The 25,708-nt window shown below is 39.5% G+C and overlaps 1 protein-coding gene across 1 annotated transcript in view; it reads right to left on the reverse strand.

Annotated features, from left to right (window-relative positions):
• The window catches only part of LOC126473894 (ubiquitin carboxyl-terminal hydrolase 5), a 165,520-nt gene that overhangs the window by 60,924 nt on the left and 78,888 nt on the right, over positions 1 to 25,708 (reverse strand). The window contains exons 7-9 of the mRNA XM_050101234.1: positions 23,870 to 24,063; positions 17,220 to 17,291; positions 13,898 to 14,093 (exon numbers count right to left, since the gene is read on the reverse strand). Of these exons, the coding sequence (XP_049957191.1) occupies positions 13,898 to 14,093; positions 17,220 to 17,291; positions 23,870 to 24,063 (462 nt within the window). The remainder of the gene's footprint in view (positions 1 to 13,897; positions 14,094 to 17,219; positions 17,292 to 23,869; positions 24,064 to 25,708) is intronic.

A 25,708-nucleotide genomic window follows, 5' to 3' on the forward strand; every position in this document is an offset into this window, starting at 1 on the left:
CCCTCTGCCCAACATGCGACTGTATGTATGAAGGAGAAAGTGCTTGCCTGCAAGAGAAATGTCCTGCTTCATCTGAATGTGAACATCGTCTCACCTTTGGGCGGAGGAATGGGATGGAGTGAGAGCATGATCTAGCTCCCTAATAACAAAAGCAGCATTGCAGCAATCACGATTCTGAGAAGAGAAGGATATCACCTGCGCCTCTTCAATTTGTTTTTGATGGAGGGAGGCACGGTGAGAGTGAGCAGAGCTTGAAATCTCAGCAAAATAGCAGCCCAAGGTGTTGGAGATAGCAGTAGGATCCGCTATGACATCATCCGCTATGGTCAGGCCAGAAGTTGGGGAATGGATCTTGACCTCAGAGAGATGCCAGAGGTTAGCTCACATGGCGGAAGAGGGAGTGGAACTATTAGAAGAACTAGTTCTTTTTGCTATCCCGAAGAACACAATGTCTGCGCACACAACTGTTTGTAACAAAAAGAGTTTGCAATCGTAGGCTGATGGGTAAAAATTGTGTTGTGGCATTTCTCAGTCCATCAGGAGACTGGGGCATGGTGAGGTAAAGATGAAGTGCAAGGAATGGAACATTCTGTAGTGGTACAGATAACATTGGTAGGGTAGTCTACCTGGAATTCACAACTAGGGAACTAATGTTCATTGAAGGTCACCTTTCAGTTAGTCTTAGAAAGCTGCCATTTAGGTGTGCACATAGGCAGGGTAAGAGTCAGCAAACGGATAGCACAAGGGAAATGGTTGCTTAAGTACGTGTCGGAGAGAATGGACCACTTGAGATGATAGGTAAGCTGAGCAATGCAGAAGGAGGGGTCCAAATAGGAATAGGTGTGCGTAGAGTCTGAAAAGGATGTGGGTGCTCCTGTGTTCAGGCAGATGAGGTTAAGCTGATTGAGAAGGCCAGCCAAGAGGGCTTCTCTCAGACAGGTCTCTGAGAACCCCAAAGGGGATGGTGTGCATTAAAGTCACTGAGCAGCAGGAAGGGGTGAGGAAGTTGCCCAATAAGCTGGAGGAAGTCTGCCCTGATGACACCGAACGACAGAGGATTGTAAATGGTAAATAGAGAAAAGGTGACGTGAGGAAAGAAAATATAGACTACACCAGCTTGAAGCTGGGTAGTCACGGAGATGTTTTGACTACGAATGTCATCCCTGATGAGCACCGTGACTCCCGCATGAGATGGAATGCCACCTTCAGAGGGAAAGTCAAAGTGGACTGGAAATAAAGAAATGTGAGAACTCAAAGTGATCACGAGGACACAATTTTATTTCCTGGAGGCAGAGAACAAGTGGACACTGTGACTCCAAGAGCAACTGTAATTCCTATTTATTGGATTTCTGGCAGAAAATGTTCCACTGGAGTCATGACAAGGAAAAGGGAGGAGGAAAGAAATGAAGTGTGGAGTCATGACAAGGAAAAGGGAGGAGGAAAGAAATGAAGTGTGTCACCTAAGCAGCTGCCGAGTGCCAGTCTTCAGAGACTAACTTTTTCTGGTGGAGGATCCTGCTCCACAAGATCTACAGAGGCATCAGCAGTCTCGCTCCGTCAGTCTGCGGAGTCCGAGGAAGAACAATGGTTGGCAGTGCGCACTGGCAACATGGAGGTCAGCCGGGTGAGGATATCACCTGGCGACACTGTTGACGAGGATAGCAGATAACAATTCAAATGTTTGTTGGCTGGAGGGACATAAAAAGTCATCACAGGATTATTCCTTCTGTAATTTCAGGCCAGCCGGTGGTGTAGCATGTGAGGTGAAAGTTTGGTGACTTGTTGCACAGCTGGAGGAGGAGGAGGAGGAGGAGACGGGGATATTAACGTGACACAGGATGACCTAACAATAACAGTGCTGAATTTGAGATCACATGTCTGTGTGGCCATGTTCTTCGTGGAACAAGATGTAGCAAGAACAGTACTGTTAAATGCCAGATGGTAAAACGCAGTGTTTCTGATTAGCCAACAACTTGCGAGCAACAGGGTAAGGTACCTTTTCCTTCACCCAGATCTGCTGTATAGCTCGCTCATCAAGATGCATGGGACAATCTTGGAAGGAGGCTGTATGGTCACCATTGCACTTGATGCAGTGAGGAGGAGGCAATCACCCTTGTGAGTACCCCTACCACAGGTTACACACTTGGCCGGGTGTCGATATGACATTTGAGTATGGAGTGTACAGTCAGTCTGTGATAACTTCATAGCCTGGTTTGATCTCGGACGGAAGCACTACTTTGTCAAACGACAGAAAAAGAGTGCATGTGGGCACTAGGGATGCACCTACCTTTTTCATCACCCTATGGACTGCAATGACGCCCTGATCAGAAGGGTACATTTGGATTTCTGCCTCTGTCGGGAAGAAGGATCCAAATAGCATTGGTTGTGAAGCAGCCACTGAAATTGAACATGTTGTGCGAAGTATCATGTTCTGCCACTTATTGCTCAACTCTGTTCTTGGTCAGTTAGGTGGTAGCCATTCATACTGGTGTACAGCTGATTGGTGGCCATGCACAGATTAAATGCTGTGCAGAAATGTCAACAGAGTTGGTAGGTGGCATGGTTGCTTTCACAGGTGGCCCTGCCTCTGATGGGATAGGTAAGCCTGTGACAGGACTGGAATAGCATGTGCTGAATGGAGGAACCAGGCTGGTCTTGCACAGGTGTTTTCCACATGGATATGACACCTGTGGCAAGGTGTAGAGGTAGTAGTGGCATAAGGATAGACCAGCATGTGTAGGTTGGATGCATAGTAGAATACCACTTGGGGGGGGGGGGGGGGAGCAGGGGGGGGGGGGAGAGCTTAGGATGTCCCTCATTTCCGGGCACAATGACAACCAAAGTCCTGGTGCAGGACATGGTTCAATTGGTCCAGTCCGCAATGATATCAGGTGATAAGGAGGGTGCTCCTTTGCAGCTTGTGGTTGGCGAGGTTTTAGGTGGTTGGAGGATGAGTGGTGTGTAAGGATATGGCACAGGGACTCTGTTTGAGGACTAGTTTTGGTGGATGTTGTCTGTCTGAAAGTCTTTGAGAGACATTTGGCATATTGGGGAAGAGAATTTTCATCACTATCCACAGTTGGTGAGACTGTATGGGAGTGGTCGTTGAAGAGGAAGGGATGACACCTGACTACCTGGATCCCCCACTCATCACTGTTGATGCCACTTCCCTTTGCACCAACAACCCCCGCACTCACAGCCTGGAGACTACTGTATACTACCTCTCCCCATGTTTTTTCCAACTCCAAACCCACTACTTCTTTCCTTATACATCTAATCAATTACATCATCACACATAAACACTTTGCCTTGCAGATATCTTTATGATACACAGGGCCACATTTATCTACATTCCTCCACAGCCTCTACATCTGCATCTGAACTGTACTCTGTACGCCACCTTAGGGTGTGTGGTGAAGGGTACTTTGTGTACCGGTGTCACTTCCCCCTTTCCCTCTTCCAGTCGCATAAGGTTTGTGGGAAAAACAATTCCTGGTAAGCCTCTGTGTGTTCCAATCTCTAATTTTATCTACATGGTGTTTTTGCAAGATATATTTAGGGGGAATCAGTTTATTGACTGACTTTTCCAGGAATGTATGCTCTCGAAACTTTAACAATAAAAAACACTGCGATGCAGAATGCCCAACTTGCAGTTTCCACCACTGTAGCTCGCTGTGTTTCTCCATGACTTTTTTTGCTTACTAAATGGACCTCTAACAAAACATGCTGGACTTCTTTGGATCTTCTCTATTTCCTCTTATCAATCCTATCTGATACGGATCCAAGACTGATGAGCAATATTCAGGAATCGGTCAATTTCCCTTGTTGATGAGCTACACTCCCTGAGGATTCTTCCAATGAGTCACACTCTGGCATCCACCTTACCCACGTTTAACTTTATGTGGTCTGTCCACTTCAAACTGCTCCAGACTCATACTCCTTGATATTTTGTGGAAATAATTACTTCCAATAATTGTTCTGAAATCATGTAATCCTTGATAAAGAGTCTTTATGTATTCACAATATGTTACATTCGTTTATGTTGAGGGTCAATTGCCACTCCCTGCACCGAGGTTAATCCTCTGCACATGTTACTGCATTTCGCACATTGTGTCCCGTTCATTAGAAACTCTTCAATCCAACCACACAGTTCGTCTGATATTCTGTACACTCATATTTTGTTCATTAGGCAGCAGTGTGGGACTGTATTGAATGGCTGTCGATTCCTACAGATGAGATTTTTGATCTCCAGAAAAGTCATAACACACGAGCACAGAACATGTCAAACTTTTACAACAGACCTGCATAACAGGTACAGGCACATAGTTTTGTGCATCGGTTCAACAATCCTTCTTGAAAACGTGAATAACCTATGCTTTTTTACTATTGTCTGGAACTCTTCAAGCTTCCAGAGACTGATGATACACTGCTGTTAGAAGAGGTACAAGTTCGTTCGCATACTCTGTATAGAATCTAACTGGTTTCTGTCAGGTCTAGGAGCTTTTCCTCTATTGAGAGATTTCATTTGCTTTTCTACCCTTTGGTCATTTATTTTGTCGTTTGAGAGACGATTTAAAGGAGGAATTGCACTGCAATTTTCCTCTGTGAAACAGTTTTGGAAGTGAAAGACACACTCCTAGTACAGTATTTTGCCGTTTTTGTCATTCCCTGTTTCAATGCTATTATGGTCCCAGTGTGGGTGAACAGATAGTTTCAATCCATTTACCGATTGAATGTAAGACAGAAACTTCTTACAATTTTCTGTCAGTCAATAGACAGAATTTTACTTCTGAATTCATTAAATGTTTCACACAGAGCCCTTCTAATGCTAACTTCTTTTTCAATTAGTTATTGTTTGTCCATGATGCTTTGACTACGTTTAAATTTGCAGTGAAGCTGTATCTGCTTCCATAGCACATTTATAACATGTTTCTTTAATCATTGTAGGTCTTCCCCACAACTCTGGTTGACAACTCATTCTTTCTTATTTGCTTCGTCTGGTCCTGCTCATCCCAATGTGACTTTTTCCTGGACAATGATCTTCATCTCTTACGGCTCCATTCACACCAAGCCACTAACCATCAACTGTACCAGCATTTGTACAGCTCTTGTCTCTCAAAGAAAAAACACTGCCTAGCCACCGTGGACTGTGTATCTGCAGAGACTAGAATTCTCATGTGCAATATGCTGTAGGTAGCACGAAGGTCTTCACAGAAAGGCATTATCCCTCATGCCTATTCAGAATACAGATTTTCCATAACATATCCTCACACACTCATATTCCCACCATACCCACGAATCAGTGTCAAAAGAGCACCCTTCCCATCACCCAGTATCCAGGATTGGAGTATCTGAACCATGTCCTTTGCCAACTGCTACGACTATATTTGACTGTGCCTGAAAATGAGGGCTATCCTACCCATTATCCTTGCCTTATTTCTTTGAAATCGTATTCTGAAACTCACATAACATACAACTCCTAATCACTTGCCACAGGGAAGATATTCCTGTAGAAGACCCAGTTGCAAGACCTGACCGATTCACCTACCCTGCACATCCTACTCTAATCCTGTCATAGGCTTATCCAGACCCATCAGAGACGTGGCCACCTGTGAAAGCAACTACATCATATACTAGCTCCGCTGTAACTTCTGCACATCATTTTGTGGGTGTAAGCACCAATCAACTGTCCATCAGAATGAATGGCCACCACCCATCTGTGGTCAAGAGCAGAGTTGATCTCTCAGCAGTAGAATACACTGCTGAGTGTAAAATGCTCAATTTCAATTGCTGTTTCACAACCCCCTCCATCAGAATTGTACCCAGCACCAGCTTTTCTGAACTGGTACATGTGGGTTATCCTTGCAATGTATCTTCGTTCCTACATTTCTCCTGGCCCCAATCTCCACTAACCTCCTGCACCCCACCCATACCCTCTTCCCAAAAGTCTTCCCTTCCTTTGTTCTGTCACCACCTCTCAATCCATTCTTCCACACCTTTGTCCTCGTGCACTGCATAAATGCACCAATTCTGGTGTTCATGTGTTGCATCCCTATCCTATGCATCAGTCTATCCCTCCTGCATTTATTTTGCATACCCAGGCTGTCAATGACTCAATGATTTCACTATTTGGTGAGTCATTTTCTTTACTCCCCTAAATCACTCATAATAGAAAAACTCATTTTAAAATAAACATGTAACACTATTGATGAAGGTGCCTCACTTTTGGTGAGAAGATACATGACACTTACAAAACATTACGGAGGATAAAGTCAGCAAATCCAGAACAAAATGATCATTGTCTGAATGGTTTCTGCATTAACGGACCATTTCTTCTCTGCCAAAAGTCAAAACTTCAGTTCGTTCTTATGTAAGCGAATAGGCACATGGTCTTACATGCTAAATGAGTTTGATTTTAATTCACTTCTCCTACAGTGCAAGTCACTGAACATATATAATTGTGAAATACACAACAAATTAATTGTGAAATACACAACGAATTATCACATTTTTCAGTGTGAAACAACTGTACTTTTCTGCCATATGGTCTCTAAAAACTGTTAATTTTGCACATTTTCAGATATGGCTATTGACGGTTTATATTTTAACACACTCAGGTGTTGATGAATAAAGTAACAGATTGGAACAGTGACATGATGTTTGTGAAAATATCAAAGAGATTATGTTCTTCCATTCGGTGCTGGAAGTTTACCTGCACTATGTGCAAGTAGCATAATATCATCATCAAAATGAAGATGGTTGAGTATGTTCTGTAACACACATTCCCAGTTTGAGGCTATGGAAATTTGCTGGAAGACTATCTTTGGGGGTACAGAAATTCTTTACCTGACTTTTTTTAATTCGGAATTCCTCACTATCTTGATGAATACAAGAGCAGTATTGACATACATGTTTTTCAGTATACAAATACTCAGAGGGTGAATCATTCCCCATTTCTCTGGGACTGATAGTAAAGATTTAATTGAAACAATGTAAAATTTGGAGCCTACCAACTGAGTTACTCAAGCATGACTCGCTACACACTTTTTTCCAGGACTGCTAGTCCCATGAGGTACACAAAACTTCAGTGAAGACACAAATGAATTATAGACATTGTATGCAAGTGCACACTGATGTAAACCAATGAGGAAAGATGGAAATTTGTGCTGGACTGGGATCTGAACCCAGGTCTCCTCCTTAATAGGCAACTGCTCTCACCACTAAGCCAACTGGACACAGTGGTCATTGCAACTGCATGCACTACCCTAGCATGCCTCCTGTCACACACAAATTCTCAACTTACCCACACACTTATGAATGTAGGGGCCCTTGGCCATTATCCTCATTACTTGCAGTGTGGCAAACAGACACCACATTTATACAATTAACATGAAGACAGCCAATGATCTCTTCGGTGCAGATGCACATCAGGCTCAAACTCTTAAGGAAATCGACAAAATACCACTTCTGAATATGATATTAGATGAGAGTGAATACTAAAATTTATTCTGACTTGTAACATAGTTTTTAAAGTAAGGAGTCTATGCAGTGCCATAAAGATTGACAAGAACTACAAAATGACACTACATTTGTAATTCTTTAGTTTCCTAAGGACCCTACAAGGTACAAAATGGTACATTACAGGACTGTTTGTTTATGATTCACTTGTAATGTTCGGATATTTACTGAATAACGTCATTTTCCTTTAATGACAAAAAATTGCTAGTAAACATCAGACAACCTGACTTTCTGCAGAAAGAAGTTATATATTTACCCAACAAAGTGGAATTCCTTCTGCTATACTTTCAGCCAAATTAGTGAATTTGGAACACAGGAAACTTATATCGAATGTAATACATACATTAATTAATGTACAAAATAAGCCACCACAGCTGTAGCTTCAGAGAAAACAACACAGATGTGATGATAAATCGGCAAAAGCAATAAAACTGTTTCCCAACACAGGGGGAAAAAAAAAATTTCACAAGTGTTGCTAAATTTGAGCCTCTTATGGCAAGAATCTTGGACACATTCACTTTTGAAACAAAATTACTTACATTTACAAGATTATCTGTGTATTAGAAAGCTGTGTAAAATTTAAGAATGGGGGAATCACTCAACTCCATAAAAAATGTCAAGTCAACAGAAGTGCCTATGATGATAACAACAGACAACAGAAACATAGGCTTCGCATGCATGAAATACATGTTTATATTCTCTTGCTTTCAGTGGAGTAAGCTGCAAATACACACATATCTGAAAGTATTTCTTCATGAATAAGTTGTAGCTTATATCATTGAATCAGTGAGATTCGGTTGGTTTTGCATATATTTCACAATAATTCCTGTGTCTTGGTAATTTACTAATGCATGGAATGTGCAATTATAACAACTATTTTGTTAATAAAGTAGAAAATAATTAAAAAATGAAAATTATCCTTATGCTGCATGTGACTGCCTGCTTTCTCACCAGTTGGAGTGCTGTCACTGCAGCTGTGAAAAGGTAACAACTTTCACACCGGAGTGTGTTATGACTGTATTTATTAGACTGCGGCTGAAATAATTTGTTTTAGGAGTTCCAAAACAAGCTTTTTCCAATTTAAATTCTCATCAATGTGGATATTTATGAAATTTGAAGTTTCCACCTTACTTATTATTTCCTCACCCTGTGCTACACTTCACTGATTTAGTACTTCTAGATGTGCAAGACTGAATATGTTGTGACTTTCTAAAATTGAAGGAGAGACTATCTGCAGAAAACCATTCTGTGATGGTTTTAAGAACTTTATCATTTCTTCTGTTTCTGTATGTATGCTTGGACTGATTAAAATATTAATGTCAACTGCAAAATGAACTAATTTTGCTTGTTGTGTATTAGACGGAAGATCATTTACATATATGAGAAACAATAGTGGACCTACGATTGAGCCTTGGGGAACCACATATGTGATTTCTCTTTAATCAGAATTATGTCCCCAGGAATTAGTAAAGTACAACTTCCTGTAATCTTTTGGTTAGGTATAACATTATCCATTGGTTGCCTATACCATCAATAGTTTGCTGTAATTCAAAATAATAAGGAGAAGTTGGATAATGACAAATTCAGGACTAATAACACAAAGTGGAAATTCTTTGAGACAATGAGCACTGGGTTAAGTAAAAACTGTGGAGTACATCATTAGATAGAAAGTGGAACAAACATAAATATTCCAACTTATTAATAGGAGTAGTTTGCTTACTGCTGTTTTATAAGGAGTGAATGGTTTATTACAGTTGGAAGTAGGGCTAACTAATTTTATTCTAATCAATTTTTTTTAAATTGGGGTTTAACATATTTATGGGCTATGGAGCAGAGAAAAGATTAGTGTAAATTTTCTTTAAGTGGTTAAAAATTAATTCTGGAAACTGGATAGCATAATGGCTCACAGAGGTTTGGATGATTTGTTTCAAACTAATTTTTCAGTGTTGAGTTCCGAAATTTGATTAACTTCCATTTGGTAGTTTAACAGCTAGATTTTCTAATGCATTAAGGTCTAGTTATGGACCTTGTCTTTATCTGTTTGCTGTGTTTCAAATTTGCTTTCCTGATATATTATTTTTTTCACTGGTGAGTACAATTTAAAATGGTGTGATATTTTCCTTTATATTACAGTAAGATCCAATATTAATAATATCACAATTTAAAAACTTCAGGCATTTAATGAATTTTCTAACTGCCAGGTGCAACTGCCATAAAAAAGTTTTAGAGGGAACCATCCCGGTATTTGCCTGGAGTGACTTAGGGAAATCACAGAAAACCCAAATCAGGATGGCCGGACGCAGGATTGAACTCTCGTCCTCCCAAATACGAGTTCAGTGTGCTAACCACTGCGCCAACCGGCTTGGTAAAGTTTTCAAAACTAGTTTTCACAAATCCGACTTTTGCTTAAAGCTCGCTTGGTATTTGTTTTGTTGTGGCGGGTTAAGTCATCAGACCAAATGAAACAAGTTGATAATCATTAGTAATTTTTGTTTACTTTAGAACATCCCTGCCCTTCAGTTGGGAAATAAAAGGCACACATTTGTAGAACATAGATACAACGTGACAAAAACATCCAAGTGAGATCAATAATAATATTTTAAATTATCAGAATCCAACAATTTACATGGAAGTTGCTGTTCAAATCTGGCTGTGCTGTGTGAAATAGATCATGTCATCTGATGCCACAGGTGTTGCCTTGAAATCTAAGCATGGGATGACAACACATTCTCGTTATTGTTCCCATTATAAAATGGTAGTCTATATTTGCAGATACGAAAAATGATTTAACTTCTGATAGTAAAATATTTGCTAATGCCAGTTATGATTTCATTTAATATATTTTGCATGTGATGTGTCCCTGGACACAATTAGAATCTCAAGTATTTTTCATTCAATTATTTTAAGTTAAATGTACTTGTTGCTGTACCATTTTGGAAACTTCAGTTTAAACGTAAATACTAGAAAACTGATTGCCACTTCTGTGCTACACATACTGATAGTAAAATCTCTTTCACATTTTTCCAGTATCTGTAGGACGAAGCATTACAATCAGTTTACACATGTTTACATTAATTGCAGTTACTGAGATGTTGCAAAAGCTCACAAATTAAAATTGCTAATGAACTCACCATAATATGCTCAGTACTTTTAAAAAAAATCGGAATTATTTCTGAAGCACTTGTTTCACATAAATTAAAGAAATACTCATGAATTGCAAAAGCAATCTACCTTTTTTTTAAAAAAAAAAAAAAAAAAAAAAAAAAAAGAAGAAGAAGTTAACATCACATTATGATGTTCATCAAAATATTGAAATGTACACCTTTATTATCTGCGTGTCAGTAAAAGAACCAATGATGCTGTTTAATAAAATAATTTATTATTTGTAGAGCTGGAAAGTTAATATTTAACTTATCATTGCAAAAAATACGGTTTGGTGACACCTTGCTCTTGCAGTGTAGCGTAACACAGTTCCAAATACTGAAGCTAAAGGAGGTGCTGTATTAGAAACAAAAAGTATTCTTAGGTTATCATTCAGAAGTTCCCATCTTCAAAATAGGTCTATAAATAAGTAGTGAAAACATTCCTTCACACCGAAATGTATCATGAGAAAAGGTGCAAGAAATCATGCTGTAGAATAGGATTGAAGACCGATCATATCAAATGTTTTATTGGCTCTAAGATTAACTAGATACCGTATTTACTCGAATCGAAGCCGCACTTGAATCTAAGCCGCACCTGAAAAATGAGACTCGAAATCAAGGAAAAAAAAAATTTCCGAATCTAAGCCGCACCTGAAATTTGAGACTCGAAACTCAAGGGGAGAGAAAAGTTTTAGGCCGCACCTCCAAATCGAAACAAGCAGTTAAGCTTTACCAGGTAGCCATTGCTAAGTCAGGCGCTCCGTCCGTATTTATACGGGTACCCTTCCTTTTCCACGTGCTTCGTCTGGTTTGAATTGATAACTTATTTTTCTTTGATCTGATAAGTGCCGTTCTCTTTGTTATAGGTGTTTACATCACTCTAAGCTGAAAACGCATTACTGTACTGCGTCATGCATTGTTTCCGCATTCTGATAATGGGTGTTTACGGCCTGTCGCCGCTCGCGGCATGGCTTGCTTTTGTGCGCGCTACCGCCGCTTACTATTAAAAAAAGAGAGAGAGAGAGAGAGAGAGAGAGAGAGAGAGAGAGAGAGAGAGAGAGAGAGAGAGAGAGAGAGGAATCGTCTCATTAGCGAAACAATGGCAAGAGACTGCTATTTGTTGTTACTTACACTGCTGCTTTCTTTGATAATGATCAACAAGAACCAAATAATAGACTGCAGATGATAAAAGATGTTCTGAACGAGAGTATAGCGAAAATTTTTCTCCGTTTGAAAATCTTTGCAGACGCCTCTTTAGTACATTACATTCTGCACAGAAATTAGAGTCATCTTAGATTTAAAAATCTAGTCAATTGTCGTGCTTCATTTCTGACTGTATCACTATTAGGCATAAGAATAATACGAATATAAACATGAAATAAGGATATAAATATCCTTCCGCGTTTGCTGTTGTCTCACTCTAGTTTTGTAGTTTATTAGGGAGACAGGATTTAAATGAGATAGCAGCAAACACGAAAGAATACATGGCAAAATGTTTATATTCGCATTATTCTTATGGTGAAGAGAATACTGCATGTGATTCACAATTCATAAAAGTTCCTACTAGCAACCATCTCTTCTCACAGGTAGGAAAAAATTCCGAACGTAGAGTTGGCCATATTGACTAACATCCCGAACAGTCTTGTCAGTAGGATTTTCGTTGTTCATTGAAATGCTGCTACATTCGAAGATTTACAATACGGAATTTGTATTTACTTCGTTGGATAATGTAGGAAATGCAGTGGTCGAAACTCGGGGCGCAGAAAAAAGCTCATCTTCCACCCCCCCCCCCCCCTTTTTTTAATTTATTTACTGATGCAGAGGTTTTGGTGCCAGTATTTATCTTTGTGCCTGCAAAGCATGCTTGTGTAGCGCTATATATTCGACGGCAGAAGTTAGTTGTGGCGGCACCTACCAACATTTTGCAGAACTTCCGCGTACTCTGCACTCGATTCTAAGCCGCAGGCGGTTTTTTGGATTACAAAAACTGGAAAAAAAGTGCGGTTTAGATTCGAGTAAATACGGTAGTAGGACTGTGGAGCCAAGTTCCCTCAGAAATCTTTTTGTGAAAGACAAAATATGTAACAAAGATAAAATGAGCAAAGAAAAACTGATGGCACTGAAGTGTGATAATATTGTTGTAAATGAAAACTTTCCACCATTAACAGCTGGAAAGTGTAAACTAAGGTATCTTTTGAACATGTAAAAGCTACTGTAAAACTGACCTTTAACAGCAATGTTTGGATGACTGCAGAATTTTTTGGAGATTTACTCAGTAGTTTAGAGAACACAACTGGAGCAAAGGCAAAAGGACTTTTTTTTATTACCAAGAGATGATCTCCACATCTAAAGCATCCTCATTTATGCGGAATGTTAACACTGTGCTTTTCCTGCTAAATACAGGAGTCACCTACAACTATGGACTAAATTCATTCTATGAAAGGTAAACACTAAAGTGGTTTTCAACAAAGCTGGATTTCATTACCAAAAAGAAAGAAAGTAATGAAGATGAGCATTTTACAGATGATAGCTCAATATAAATCACAGAATGGTTTTGAAGCTTCTGGCTTTGGTGCAGCATAATTAGCAGCTGAAGCCAATTTCTGTAAAGAATTTAAAGCCATTACAGATATTTAAGTACATGGGGCGTTTCAAGACTTTCTACAATATTTAAGGAGTTTTTTTAGGTTCCCTTGTGATACTCATTCTGTGTCATTAGTTGAATAAAACAATACTTCAAAAAATGATCGCTTACGCGATCTACACAGTGAGATAACCCGTTATTTAAGAAAAAAAATCCATTTAAGGAAAAAGAGGTTTTATTGTACCTAGTTTTCTTATGAGTTGAAAATTTCTCTGTTCTACTGACATCTGTTTCCACATTCCATCTTCCCCTGCACATGTACTTTCTTTTTATTAATGTATACCCACCCAACACCACTAACAGTGGAACCCCTCCCCCGCCCCCTCCCTTCCTGCTCACTTAAGTTACTGACATTTATGTTCTAGATAATACATTCCGCTCTCCACTGTCAGTATACTACTATTCTCATGACTTATGATTCAGTCTGGCCACGAACAATGAAATGGAGAATTTCAAACTAAAGAGTAAATCTCAGTAGTAGCACCATTTTAAAGAAAACCAGAGAGCGCATTTTAAGAGAACTAGAGAGCAAGTGGGGGAGAGTGTGACTGAGCTTAACTTCTGATCAAGGTAATTTTAAAATGTTAATTACCTCAAGAGTATTCACAAGGTGCATAAAAAATTCTTGAGCATCTTGTTGATGTTTTGTGGAGAATTCTGGATGCCCTTTACTAATAAGGTTCTTAAACATGTGTGGAGAAATTCCTGGCTGAGATTCATCCCCTGCATCACTGTCTTTTGGGGGTTGTGAATACTTTCCTGAGAGAAGTCCAACACCAAGTTTTGCCCTGAAAATTTGAGAGAGTACATTACATTCATTAATGGCACATTGATGTCCACAAAACAATGACACTAGACAGCACAGTCACTCTTTAACCTATTTAGCTCCTAAAGGGTCACATTTATGAAATACTGTTGTATGTGTTCTAAACAGGACATCAGTCTCAGCATCAAAACAAAACAACATCAATAGACCTCCAACAGCACTTATGTATATTAAGGGTGCTTATCACCGTTCCTCCAGAAAGTTTAGTAGTTAGGATAAGAAACATTATTTTAAAGGCCACTGGGAACTGACATATTTTGTACAGGCTTAGGCTACCTCACTTGAAGGTATGGCAGTCTGAGGTTCATCACTGTAATTGGTTCTTGCATAGAGTTTTGAACATCACTGTTACTTTATGGTGATATCCTCCAGCTACCTACCAATCCAAGCTAGACAATAGAACATACACTTGTGACTGTCAGTGTGGGTGTGCTCTGTAGTATTGTGAACACTAAACAAATTTTCATCTGCCAAGATCGCTAAAATCATTTACTCATATAACTTACCTGTTTCAGCACTTCTCTGTTACGAACTTCGGATCTGCGAAAGATGTGCCCGAAAATGTTAGAACACAGCAACTAACGTAACAGCTCACATAATTATATCCAAGATTTGCAATAAATGGAATAAAAACATGCCTATGTTTACATCATTACAGATACATGGAACATCATCACACTATTTTCTCCTTCAATACAACAAGTGCTGCTGTACAATGTACGTACATGTTAGTACCGTGAGCTACACTAGAAGTCGGCATGTCCATTTTAAAATAACAGCTGTGTACACACACATTAATGTGTCAGGGCTCACATTTGTCACGACTTTACAAATGACAGATCCCAGCATAAACATTCTTCGAGATACATAAGTACATCAGGTGGCATAGCGGTAGTATGAATCTCGCATTTGATTAAGGCATGGATCTACTATTCCACATACGCTGGAGCACCTAAGAAACTGGTATAGGCATGGGTATTCAAATACAGAGTTGTGTAAACAGGTAGAATATGACACTGTGGTCGGAAACGCCTATATAAGACAGCAAGTGTCTGGCACAATTGTTAGATCAGTTACTGCTGCTACAATGGCAGGCTATCATAATTTAAGTGAGTTTGAACTTGCTGTTATAGTCGGCGCATGAGTGATGGGACACATCATCTCCGGGTAGCGATGAAGTGGGAATTTTCCTGTTTGACTATTTTGCGAGTGTACCATGATTATCAAGAATCCAGTAAAACATCAAATCTCTGACATCGCTGCAGCCGGAAAAAAACCCCTGCAAGAATGGGACCAATGACGACTGAAGAGAACTGTGCAATGTGACAGAAGTGCAACCCTTCCACAAATTGATGCAGATTTCAATTCTGGGCCATCAACAAGTGTCAGCGTATGAACTGTTCAATGAAACATCATCGATATGGGCTTTTGAAGCCAGAAGCCCATTCTTGTACCCTTGATGGCTGCACAAAACAAAACTTTACACCTCGTGTGGGCCCAGCAACACCGACATTGGTCTGTTGAGGATTAGAAACACAATGCCTGATCAGAGGAGTCTCGTTTCAAATTGTATTGAGTGGATGGACATGTCCGGGTATGGAGACAACCTCATCAAGCCATGGATCCTGCATGTTAGCACGGGACTGTTCAAGATGGTGGAGGCTCTGTAATGGTGTGGGGCGTGTGCAATTGGTAGTGATGTGGGACCCCTGATACATCAAGACATGACTCTTGACAGATGACATGTACATAAACATCCTGTCTGATCATCTGCATCCATTCATGTCCATTGTGCATTCCAATGGACTTGGACAATTCCTGCAGGACAATGTGACACCCCACACGTCCATAAATACTACAGAGTGGCTCTAGGAACACTCTTCTGAATTTAAGCACTTCCGCTGGCCACCAAACTCCCCAGACACAAACACTATTGATCATATCTGGGATGCCTTGCAATGTGCTGTTCAGAAGAGATCTCCACCCCACTGTACTCTTACGGATTTATGGACAACCCTGGAGGATTCGCTGTGTCAATTCCCTCCAGCACTACTTCAGACATTAGTTGAGTCCTTGGTATGTAGTGTTGCGGCACTTCTGTGTGCTCGGTGATGTACCAGTTTCTTTGGCTCTTCAGTGTAATTACGCATGCCTAAATTATCATCATAAGATACAAGCCACATCAGTATTCTTCAGCTTTAAACTCATATGAACTTTCATAAAACATAACTTATACAAAAACATTTTTATACCATTTTAGAAATTTTTTTAAAACATTGTATAAAAATTCTTTATAACTTTCTATCAAATTTTCCTTCACAGACTATTTGGTAAAGGGTTTGCTGGGATCTGTCAGTTGAAACGTGGTGCTGAATGTGAGCACTTGTAATTGGAGCAATAACATGTATGTACATTTCTCATGCCGACTTCTAGTGTAGCTCATGATACTAACATGGACACACATTACACAGCACAACTTACTGTACTGAATGAGTAGATTGCGTAATAACGTAAACATAGATATGTTGTTATTCTATGTATAGTAAATCTGGAATGTAATTGTGTGTGCTGTTATGTTAGTTGCTGTGTCTAGCATTTTCAGTCCCATCTTTTACAGATCTGAAGATGGCAATAGAGAATTGTTGAAACCAGTAAATTACGTGAATAAATGATTTCAATGATCTCAGCAGTTGAACGTTTATGAAGTGTTCAGACAAAAGCACTCCTGATACACCAAAAACTGACTTTTTTTTTAATATTTTCACTTTAATAGGGAGTGTCTTGTTAATAACATGATTATGGTGACTGTATGTTTCAAGAATCATTATGTAACAGTAACAACAAATCTGCTCCTGCCAATACTAAATTACAAAAATGTGTGCTATCTCACATGCTTCAGTATCACATGTCATTAAAAAACTATTTATTGACTATGCACAACTAAATGTAAACTATTGTGATAAATGTACTTGTATGACAGCAGATTAAGTCAATAAAACGTACACAGTATTCTAAACAAATGCCTATGTGATATTTCATGGTGTAAATGAGCTAAAATACAACTTAAACATATCTACAAATTACTTACATCTGCACAACAAAATCTGAAGCAGGATCAGCTGAAGCATTTTCAAATATTTTAGGAGCTTCATCAAAAAACCTAGAAATAAAAATTATGATTGTAAATATACATACACATTCACATACATACATACACACACACACACACACACACACACACACACACACACACAAACCAACAACAATGTGAAGTAAATGTGGAACAATGTCTTGAGTTTGCAAGGAATTATATTTAAATACGAATGGGTACACACTTAAGAAGTTACCGGCTACATGGTTAAGTGGACACTTTATTTACAACCGATAGGGCAGCTGACAAAGTGAAAGATTTCAGTATACAGTGTCAAACAAAGGTCTATAAAATAATACATAGGTAGCAAAAAAATGCAAAGTCGTTCAATGACAGGCTTTATAACAGTATGTATTTCAAAGTAGGTATGATCTAACTTTGCAAAATTTTGGCCAGATGAAGACTGATTGCTTATAGGCCAATTATAAAAAGTCCCTTTACTTTAGAGTGAAGAGGACATAACAGTTTTTCGGACACTTTTTAAAGTTAGTGGAGAATGAGAGCCAATTGCAGCCTTGCAATATGTACTGTTCAAGAGCAACTTAAACAATTTTAATGGAATTAAAAAATTGTTGAGGTTTTTGTGACCACTTGTTGGTATATTGCCTGTGGACTTCTGTCTCAGGATCTTTGGCCAATGTCAGTTTAATGATTCTTCTCATTTTACACCAGCATGGATGGTTGACATTGCCAAAAGTTCACCATACATTGCATATGGCAGACTGGAGATGAGCCCGTGGCCTTTCATCCCGATGGCAGAGCTTTTCCCTGATCGTTACCACTGTGTTTCTGCCCTTGTTACCTGCAATAGTCGTTCACTGCAGCATGGAGATACAGGATCCTTTTACCTTGAGGCCTGTTTTTCTCTTGCCGAAATTATTGTCATGTTTGTGAATTTCTAAGGCTTCCCTGAATGAACTCGTATGGTACCTCCAATCCAGTGAGACAATGCCTGTTAGGAAATTTTATTTGTGGTCGGTCTCACACAGCATTTCTCCACCAGTCTCAACTGCAATATCGTTTGTGTTCGGTCGGTTGTTTGCAGATGATGCTGTCGTTTATTGACTAATAAAGTTATCAGAAGATAGAAAAAACTGCAAAACGATTTAGAAAAGATATCTGAATGATGCGAAAAGTGGCATTTGACCCTAAATAAGGAAAAGTGTGAGGTCATCCACATGAGCGGTAAAAGGAACTCATTAAACTTTGGTTACATGATACATCAGTGTCAACTAAATACCTAGGTATTACAATCACGAACAACTTAAATTGGAAGGAACACAAAGAAAATGTTGTGGGGAAGGCTAACCAAAGACTGCGTTTTATTGGCAGGACACTTAAAAAATGTATCAGATTTGCTAAGGAGACTGTTTACACTACGCTTGTCTGACCTCTTTTAGAATACTCCTGCACGGTGTGGGATCCTTACCAGATAGGACTGACGGAGTATATCAATAAAGTTCAAAGGAGGTCAGCATGTTTTGTATTACCACGAAATATGGGAGAGAGTGTCACAGAAATGATACAGGATATGGGCTGGACATCATTAAAAGAAAGGCGTTTTTCGTTGTGACGGAATCTTCTCACGAAATTCCAATAACCAACTTTCCCCTCCAAATGCAAAAATATTTTGTTGACACTGACATACATTGGGAGGAATGATCACCATGATAAAATAAGGGAAATCAGAGCTTGTACGGAAAGATATAGGTGTTCATTCTTTCCGCGCTATACGAGATTGGAATAATAGAGAATTGTGAAGGTGGTTTGATGAACCCTCTGCTAGGCACTTAAATGTGATTTGAAGAGTATCCATGTAGATGTAGACCCTGGTATTGATGGATTGTACTGTCATTCCCATTTGGTATGTTCCTAACATTCTGAGGGGATCCATTTTCTTCCTTGCTAATCTGAGACCTCTTTGACCTTCTTGGTCAGTATGTAAATGATTTTTATGCCATGTTAGCACTATACAGGGCTAACTTTGTCTGCCACCTCGGGTATGCATTGCAGATAGGTAATATCCACCATTTTTCCTTCCGATATGTCACTCCCCCTGACATTAGATTTCGCTGACATGTCTTGTGCAACTGGTGGCATACCTACTGCTCCTCCAAACACACTCCGGTGTTACATATCATGTTCAAGGTACTGCAGACCCACCTCCATGGGCGAGGTCATTAATGTACGCTTGTGCAGTGGCGCTCAACTCAAGGGTAAGCTGTTCAAATGCTGGCAGTCAAAAAATTTTCACTGTCAATATTGGTGGCAGGGGGGAGGAGAGGTGGTGGTATGAAGTTCCTGATCAGCAGGACTTTGTTGCCATGTTCTAGTTTAAATACCAAATCTCTCCATAGTTTCTCATGAAGTGAGGGCATGTGACACTGTTGACAGTAATTCGTCTGTCGGCTGGGGATGTTAAGCTTGGTGGTCCCCTTGGCACTATTTGCAACAAGTAGACTGCTGGCACTGGGTTTCAGTTTCACTCTCACACTCACACCCTCCCTCCCTTTCCCCCTCCTCCTCCCCCTCATCGTTACAGAACACAAGAATTAAACAAATATTGTAACAGAGCATGTTGTAAAAAACCAAACAAAGATACTACAGATCACAAACTTGCCTTGTGTGCATCATGAGCAAATTAATAATTCCTCTTTTCTGGTTCTGATGATTCGGAAATTTGTGTATGTATTGGTCTATGCAGGTCTGTTTTTGACATGACCAAGCTCTCACCATTCCACATAACCAGCTGTTGAACCTTTTCTACCTCCAAAATAAATTTAATGTTAGCATGGAAACCATTCAAATGTCTTAGCAAGTCATCAGGCTGTTCCACAACATGGCTCTACGCAAGGAAAATGTTTTCATATCTCTACAACACAACGCTGAGTTGCAGACAGGCATAATCAACAAGACTTCTAAAATTTTAGCAGTCCTCTTCATTGTATTTGTCTGCAACTCAACGCATCCTCTATGTGGTGAGTAGCACTCTATCCTTTCCAAGTTGTTGTTATTTCATCCTGGACTGTTTGAACATACCATGCTTTAGGTTTACAGGGTGCTAAGTCCAGTGACTAGTCTTGAAATTCTCCAAGAAGAAAGTGGATTTGTTTGCTAGGGAAAACTGTTAAATTCAAAGTGCTCTGTAAAGTTCTGTGATTTGAGACTGAACGAGTGGAGCTGTTAAAAACTGGTTTTGGGAAAGTGATGAGCAATGAAGGAGAATTACGAAAGCATCAAAAACAAAATCTATAATACATAATTATAAGACCCTAAACTTAGGACAAATGAAGACAAAATCGATAGAAGGGCTGCAAAATGTCTCATAGGAATTACAAGGATGAAGTAAAAAAATAAATAGAACAAAGCTGAGAACAAACACTGAAACCAATTAAGACTGTGCATTAACATGACAGACTAATTACAGAAAACTAAGCATGAAGATTGTAGTACACTACAGACCATGACCAATGAGTACGGTATGAACAGCCATGGAGATTTAAATCTAAAATCCAATTGTTTTAAGAAGGTTAAATAACTAATAAAATGAAAGCAAAATAATGTATAGGGAAAGTTACTCTTAAGCTCGGTCACTAAATGCAAAGCTGGAGCCAAAACTATGGCAACACTACTGAACTGTGACATTGATAATCCAAATTCCAGAGTGCTATACTTTGTTCATCATATGAATAAACCTGACGCAAACAGACACAAATTCAATAATTGGTCAGCAGCTGTAGCACATGTACACTGATCCGTAGCATATATACACTGGTGGTGTTACGCTCTTTGAAGTAGGTTGTATTTATGTATTAAATACATTATCACTATGTTACTGTAAATGAAATAGATATTATTTTGTATTAACAGCCAATCTTTTTATTAATTATACTTCAGCTACATAGTTTTAATTAAAATATCATGTGCAGTCACAGTTTCTGCAAATGTTAGTTCTGATCTGATTGTCATACTGTTCAATGTCCTGCGAACATGGCTGACAGTGCTTCCTGCTCCACAGTGAAATGGTGAGAAGCAAGTTGTTGTTCATGTTTTGCACAGGATTACAGAGAAAAGTCTTCTATGAAGTTATTCGAGAAACTGTATTTACTACAGGTAAGGTGTTTTTGTAAATGAGACGTGTGGCTTAATCGGTAGCACTGGAGGATGTTAATCAGGTATACTATAGATCGCTGGTTCAAATCTCGCTGTGTGGTCTTTACTTTTTTTATGTTCAGTTTGGATACCTATACCATTTAAATATAAAATTCATCAAATATATGCTGATTAACATATCGAACCATAATTTTTTTAAATAAAAACTGCACTACTACTTGTTTCTAACTACACATCACATGCAATATTACAGTTTCATTGCAAATATAAATTCTTAATTATCGATACTATGTAAAATATTATTAACAAAGGTGTTTTAATTAAGAAACTACAACATAAATTTCTGGGAAAAAATGTGAAATAAATTTCTCTTTACTTTGACTACGTCCATTGTTTTATATCACAGATGGGGTCTCAAACCACCAAGAGTGATAAGCATAATAAAAACATGGAAAACAATAATTTTAATGGCACTGGGCACAAATGTTTAATTTTTACAGCTTGTAATATACCACTGCAATCTGAACCCAACAGAACTGATCTGGAGGCAAGTTACAGGATTTGTCATGAGAAGTAACTAGACATTTAAGCTGCCAGATGTACTGAAATTAATGCACAAAGCTTTGTCACACATCATTGTCAAATGCTGGTGGGATGCAGAAACACCCGTCTTAAAAGAAGAGGAGAAAATGCGGTGCTTGGATGGTTTTGGGCAGTCTGATATTGATTACCCCATTATCAATGCAGCAGATAACAGTTCTGGTACTTGTACTGAAATATATTTCTCAGAAACCGATATGGAAAGAGTTCAGAGACTACCAGATGACAGTAATACCTTCCGTGGCTTCAAAATTTAACTATATGGTGAAATCCTTGCAATATGCATTTCCATCGCACACAGCTCATGTGGAAAAATTACCCAGTGTTTACGTTAGGAATTTTCATCACACATATTATCGTTAGCTAAGAACAAGAGCATCTTATTTTTTTCATGTAGTCCTCTAGGAAACATATTGCCAAAGTCTTGTCATATAGTATATCATTACTATTAAAAATTAAATGACATTCAAAACTGTTTTATTTCTCTGCTCATCTCTCCACATCTTGAAGTTAAATGTGGCAGTAACACTGTTGTCTCATATTATCACCAAGCCAAAGTGCGTGCAATGCACAGCATAAAACGTATCCTTATTATTGTACTTGACATCTACATCTACATTCACATCTACATTTATACTCCACAAGCCACCCAATAGTTTGTGGTGGAGGGCACTTTACATGCCACTGTCATTACCTCCCATTCCTGTTCCAGTCGCGTATGGTTTGCGGGAAGAACGACTGCCAGAAAGCCTCCGTGCAGGCTTGAATCTCTCTAATTTTACATTCGTGATCTCCTCGGGAGGTATAAGTAGGGGGAAGCAATATATTCGATACCTCATCCAGAAACGCACCCTCTCGAAACCTGGACAGCAAGCTACACCGCGATGCTGAGCCCTCTCTTGCAGAGTCTGCCATTTGAGTTTGCTAAACATCTCCGGAACGCTATCACGCCTACCAAATAACCATGTGATGAAATGCACCACTCTTCTTTGGATCTTCTCTATCTTCTCTGTCAACCCAACCTGGTATGGATCCCACACTGATGAGCAAGTATAGGTCGAACAAGTGTTGATGGACTACATTTTCTAAGGACTCTCCCAATGAATCTCAACCTGGCACCCGCCTTACCAACAATTAATTTTATATGAATTTTATATGATCATTTCACTTCAAATCGTTCTGTACGCATACTCCCACATATTTTACAGAAGTAACTGCTTCCAGTGTTTGTTCCGCTATCATATAATCATACAATAAAGGATCCTTCTTTCTATGTATTCGCAATACATTACATTTGTCTATGTTAAGGGTCAGTTGCCACTCCCTGCACCAAGTGCCTATCCACTGCAAATCTTCCTGCATTTCACTGGAATTTTCTAATGCTGCAACCTCTTTGTATACTACAGCATCACCCACGAAAAGCCACATGGAACTACCGACACTATCTACTAGGTCATTTATATATATTATGAAAAGCAATGGTCCCATAACACTCTCCTGTGGCACGCCAGATGTTACTTTGTCTGTAGACATCTCTCCATTGAGAACAACATGCTGTGTTCTGTTTGCTAAAAACTCTTCAATCCAGCCACACAGCTGGTCTGATATTCTGTAGGCTCTTACTTTGTTTATCAGGCGACAGTGCGGCACTGTATCGACTGTGCCCTAGACAGCTTCGTTTCTGCTAAGTGAATCGAAATCCAACAAAATTCCAGCAAATGCAAAAAAAATACATAGTGTTATGTTTATTCTTATGATAGTTGCATATTTCAGGCAACCAATAAAGAGATGTAAAAACTGAGCCAGCTTCAAACTTTTTAACGTACTTTAATAAAAGAAAGAAATAAGTAATGTTAACATTAGGGCACGTATACCTTTTAGTAAAGTCTGGAATCGAGAATACAACTTGCATCACACTGTTTAGATAGCAAGAGTTTCCAAGATTCACAAGTCCCGTGTATCCTGGGCCATACAGTGGTTGCAGTTTACTGCCAGCTTCTTGCAAAGCATTCCATTCACCTACTCTTTGATTCAGATCCAATTCTAATTCAACCATTGACTTGTCCGTCTGAAAGAAAAGAAAAAAATATTAAAGCTGCCAATAACTTAACTGAACATTTATGTGGAATGCAGACCACAGTGGAATAATCAAAATTATTGAATACAAAACATAAGCACTGTTTACTTAATGTAATAATGTTGTATCAGGGGACTGTGCATAACTTTCACTCTTTTATAGTTTAAATAATGACAGTATTTGGAGTAAGTGTAGTCACTGGGATAAAGATACTTGGGGGAATGAAGAAAAAAACAGCTTTAAAAATGAACTAACAACGTGAATTAATAACGATGAATTTATGATACATTCTTGTATATTCATTTCCATGTGTCCAAAAATGTGTTTTGCATTCAGAATGTTTGTCCCAGATTGTTCACTGGACGGAAGTCAAGGACTGTCAGAAGGGCCACATAACCTATAACTTTAAATCAAACAATATTTTCAATTACAGTAAGAACATTAGGTCGTAGCAGCAACAGGTATATTACAATTCAAGGTGACAATGACAAATCTGTTTATCATTTCAGAAAGTATATTTGTTTAGAAAGTCAACTTGTATGACAATCACACAATGGAAAATCCAGGATGGAATGTAACAATATATGAGAAGGAAAGTTGCTACACACCATATAGCAGAGATGCTGAGTTGTGATAGGCACAGTAAAAAGATTCACACAATCATAGCTTTCGGCCATTAAGGCCTTTGTCAGCAGTAGACACACATACACACACGCACACTCACGCAGGCGCAACTTGCACACACGTCTGCAGTCTCAGAGAGCTGAAACTACACTGTCAGCAGCAGCACCAGTGCACGATGGGAGTGGCGACTGGGTGGGGGTAAGGAGGAGGCTGGGGCGGAGAGGGGGAGGGATAGTACAGTGGGAGTGGTGGACAGTGAAGTGTTGCAGTCTAGATGCAGGGCAGGAGAGAAGGTGCGGAGGGGGGAGGGGGTAACGGAAAGGAGAGAAATAAAAATAAAAGAAATTAAAAGACTGGATGTGGCGGTGAAATGACGACTGTGTAGAGCTGGAATGCCAACGGGGGAGCGGGGAAGGGGGGGGAGGGGGGGGAGGGGGGGGAAGAGGGGCTGGATGGGTGAGGACAGTGACTAACGAAGGTTGAGGCCAGGAGGGTTACGGAAACGTAGGATGTACTGCAGGGAAAGTTCCCACCCGCACAATTCCCACTAACACCAGCTTTTCTGAATTGGCAGGTTCCCGTAACCCTCCTGGCCTCAACCTTCGTTAGTCACTGTCCTCACCCATCCAGCCCCCTCCCTGTTCCCATTCCAGCACTACACAGCCTCATTTCACCGCCACACCCAGTCTTTTAATTTCTTTTATTTTTATTTCTCTCCTTTCTGCTACTTACCCCCTTCCCCTTCCGCACCTTCTGTCCCACCCTCCGTCTAAACTGCAACACTTCACTGTCCGCGACTCCCACCATACTATCCCTTCCCCTCCCCACCCCAGCCCCATCCTTACCCTCACCCAGTCGCCACTCCCATCATACACTGATGCTGCTGCTCGCAGTGTAGTTTCAGCTCTCTAAGACTGCAGACGTGTGTGCAAGTTGCGCTTGCGTAAGTATGCTTGTGTATGTGTGTGTCTACTGCTCACAAAGGCCTTAATGGCCGAAAGCTATGATTGTG

The sequence above is a fragment of the Schistocerca serialis genome, chromosome 4, assembly GCF_023864345.2.
Source record: "Schistocerca serialis cubense isolate TAMUIC-IGC-003099 chromosome 4, iqSchSeri2.2, whole genome shotgun sequence".
NCBI classification, from domain to species: domain Eukaryota; kingdom Metazoa; phylum Arthropoda; class Insecta; order Orthoptera; family Acrididae; genus Schistocerca; species Schistocerca serialis.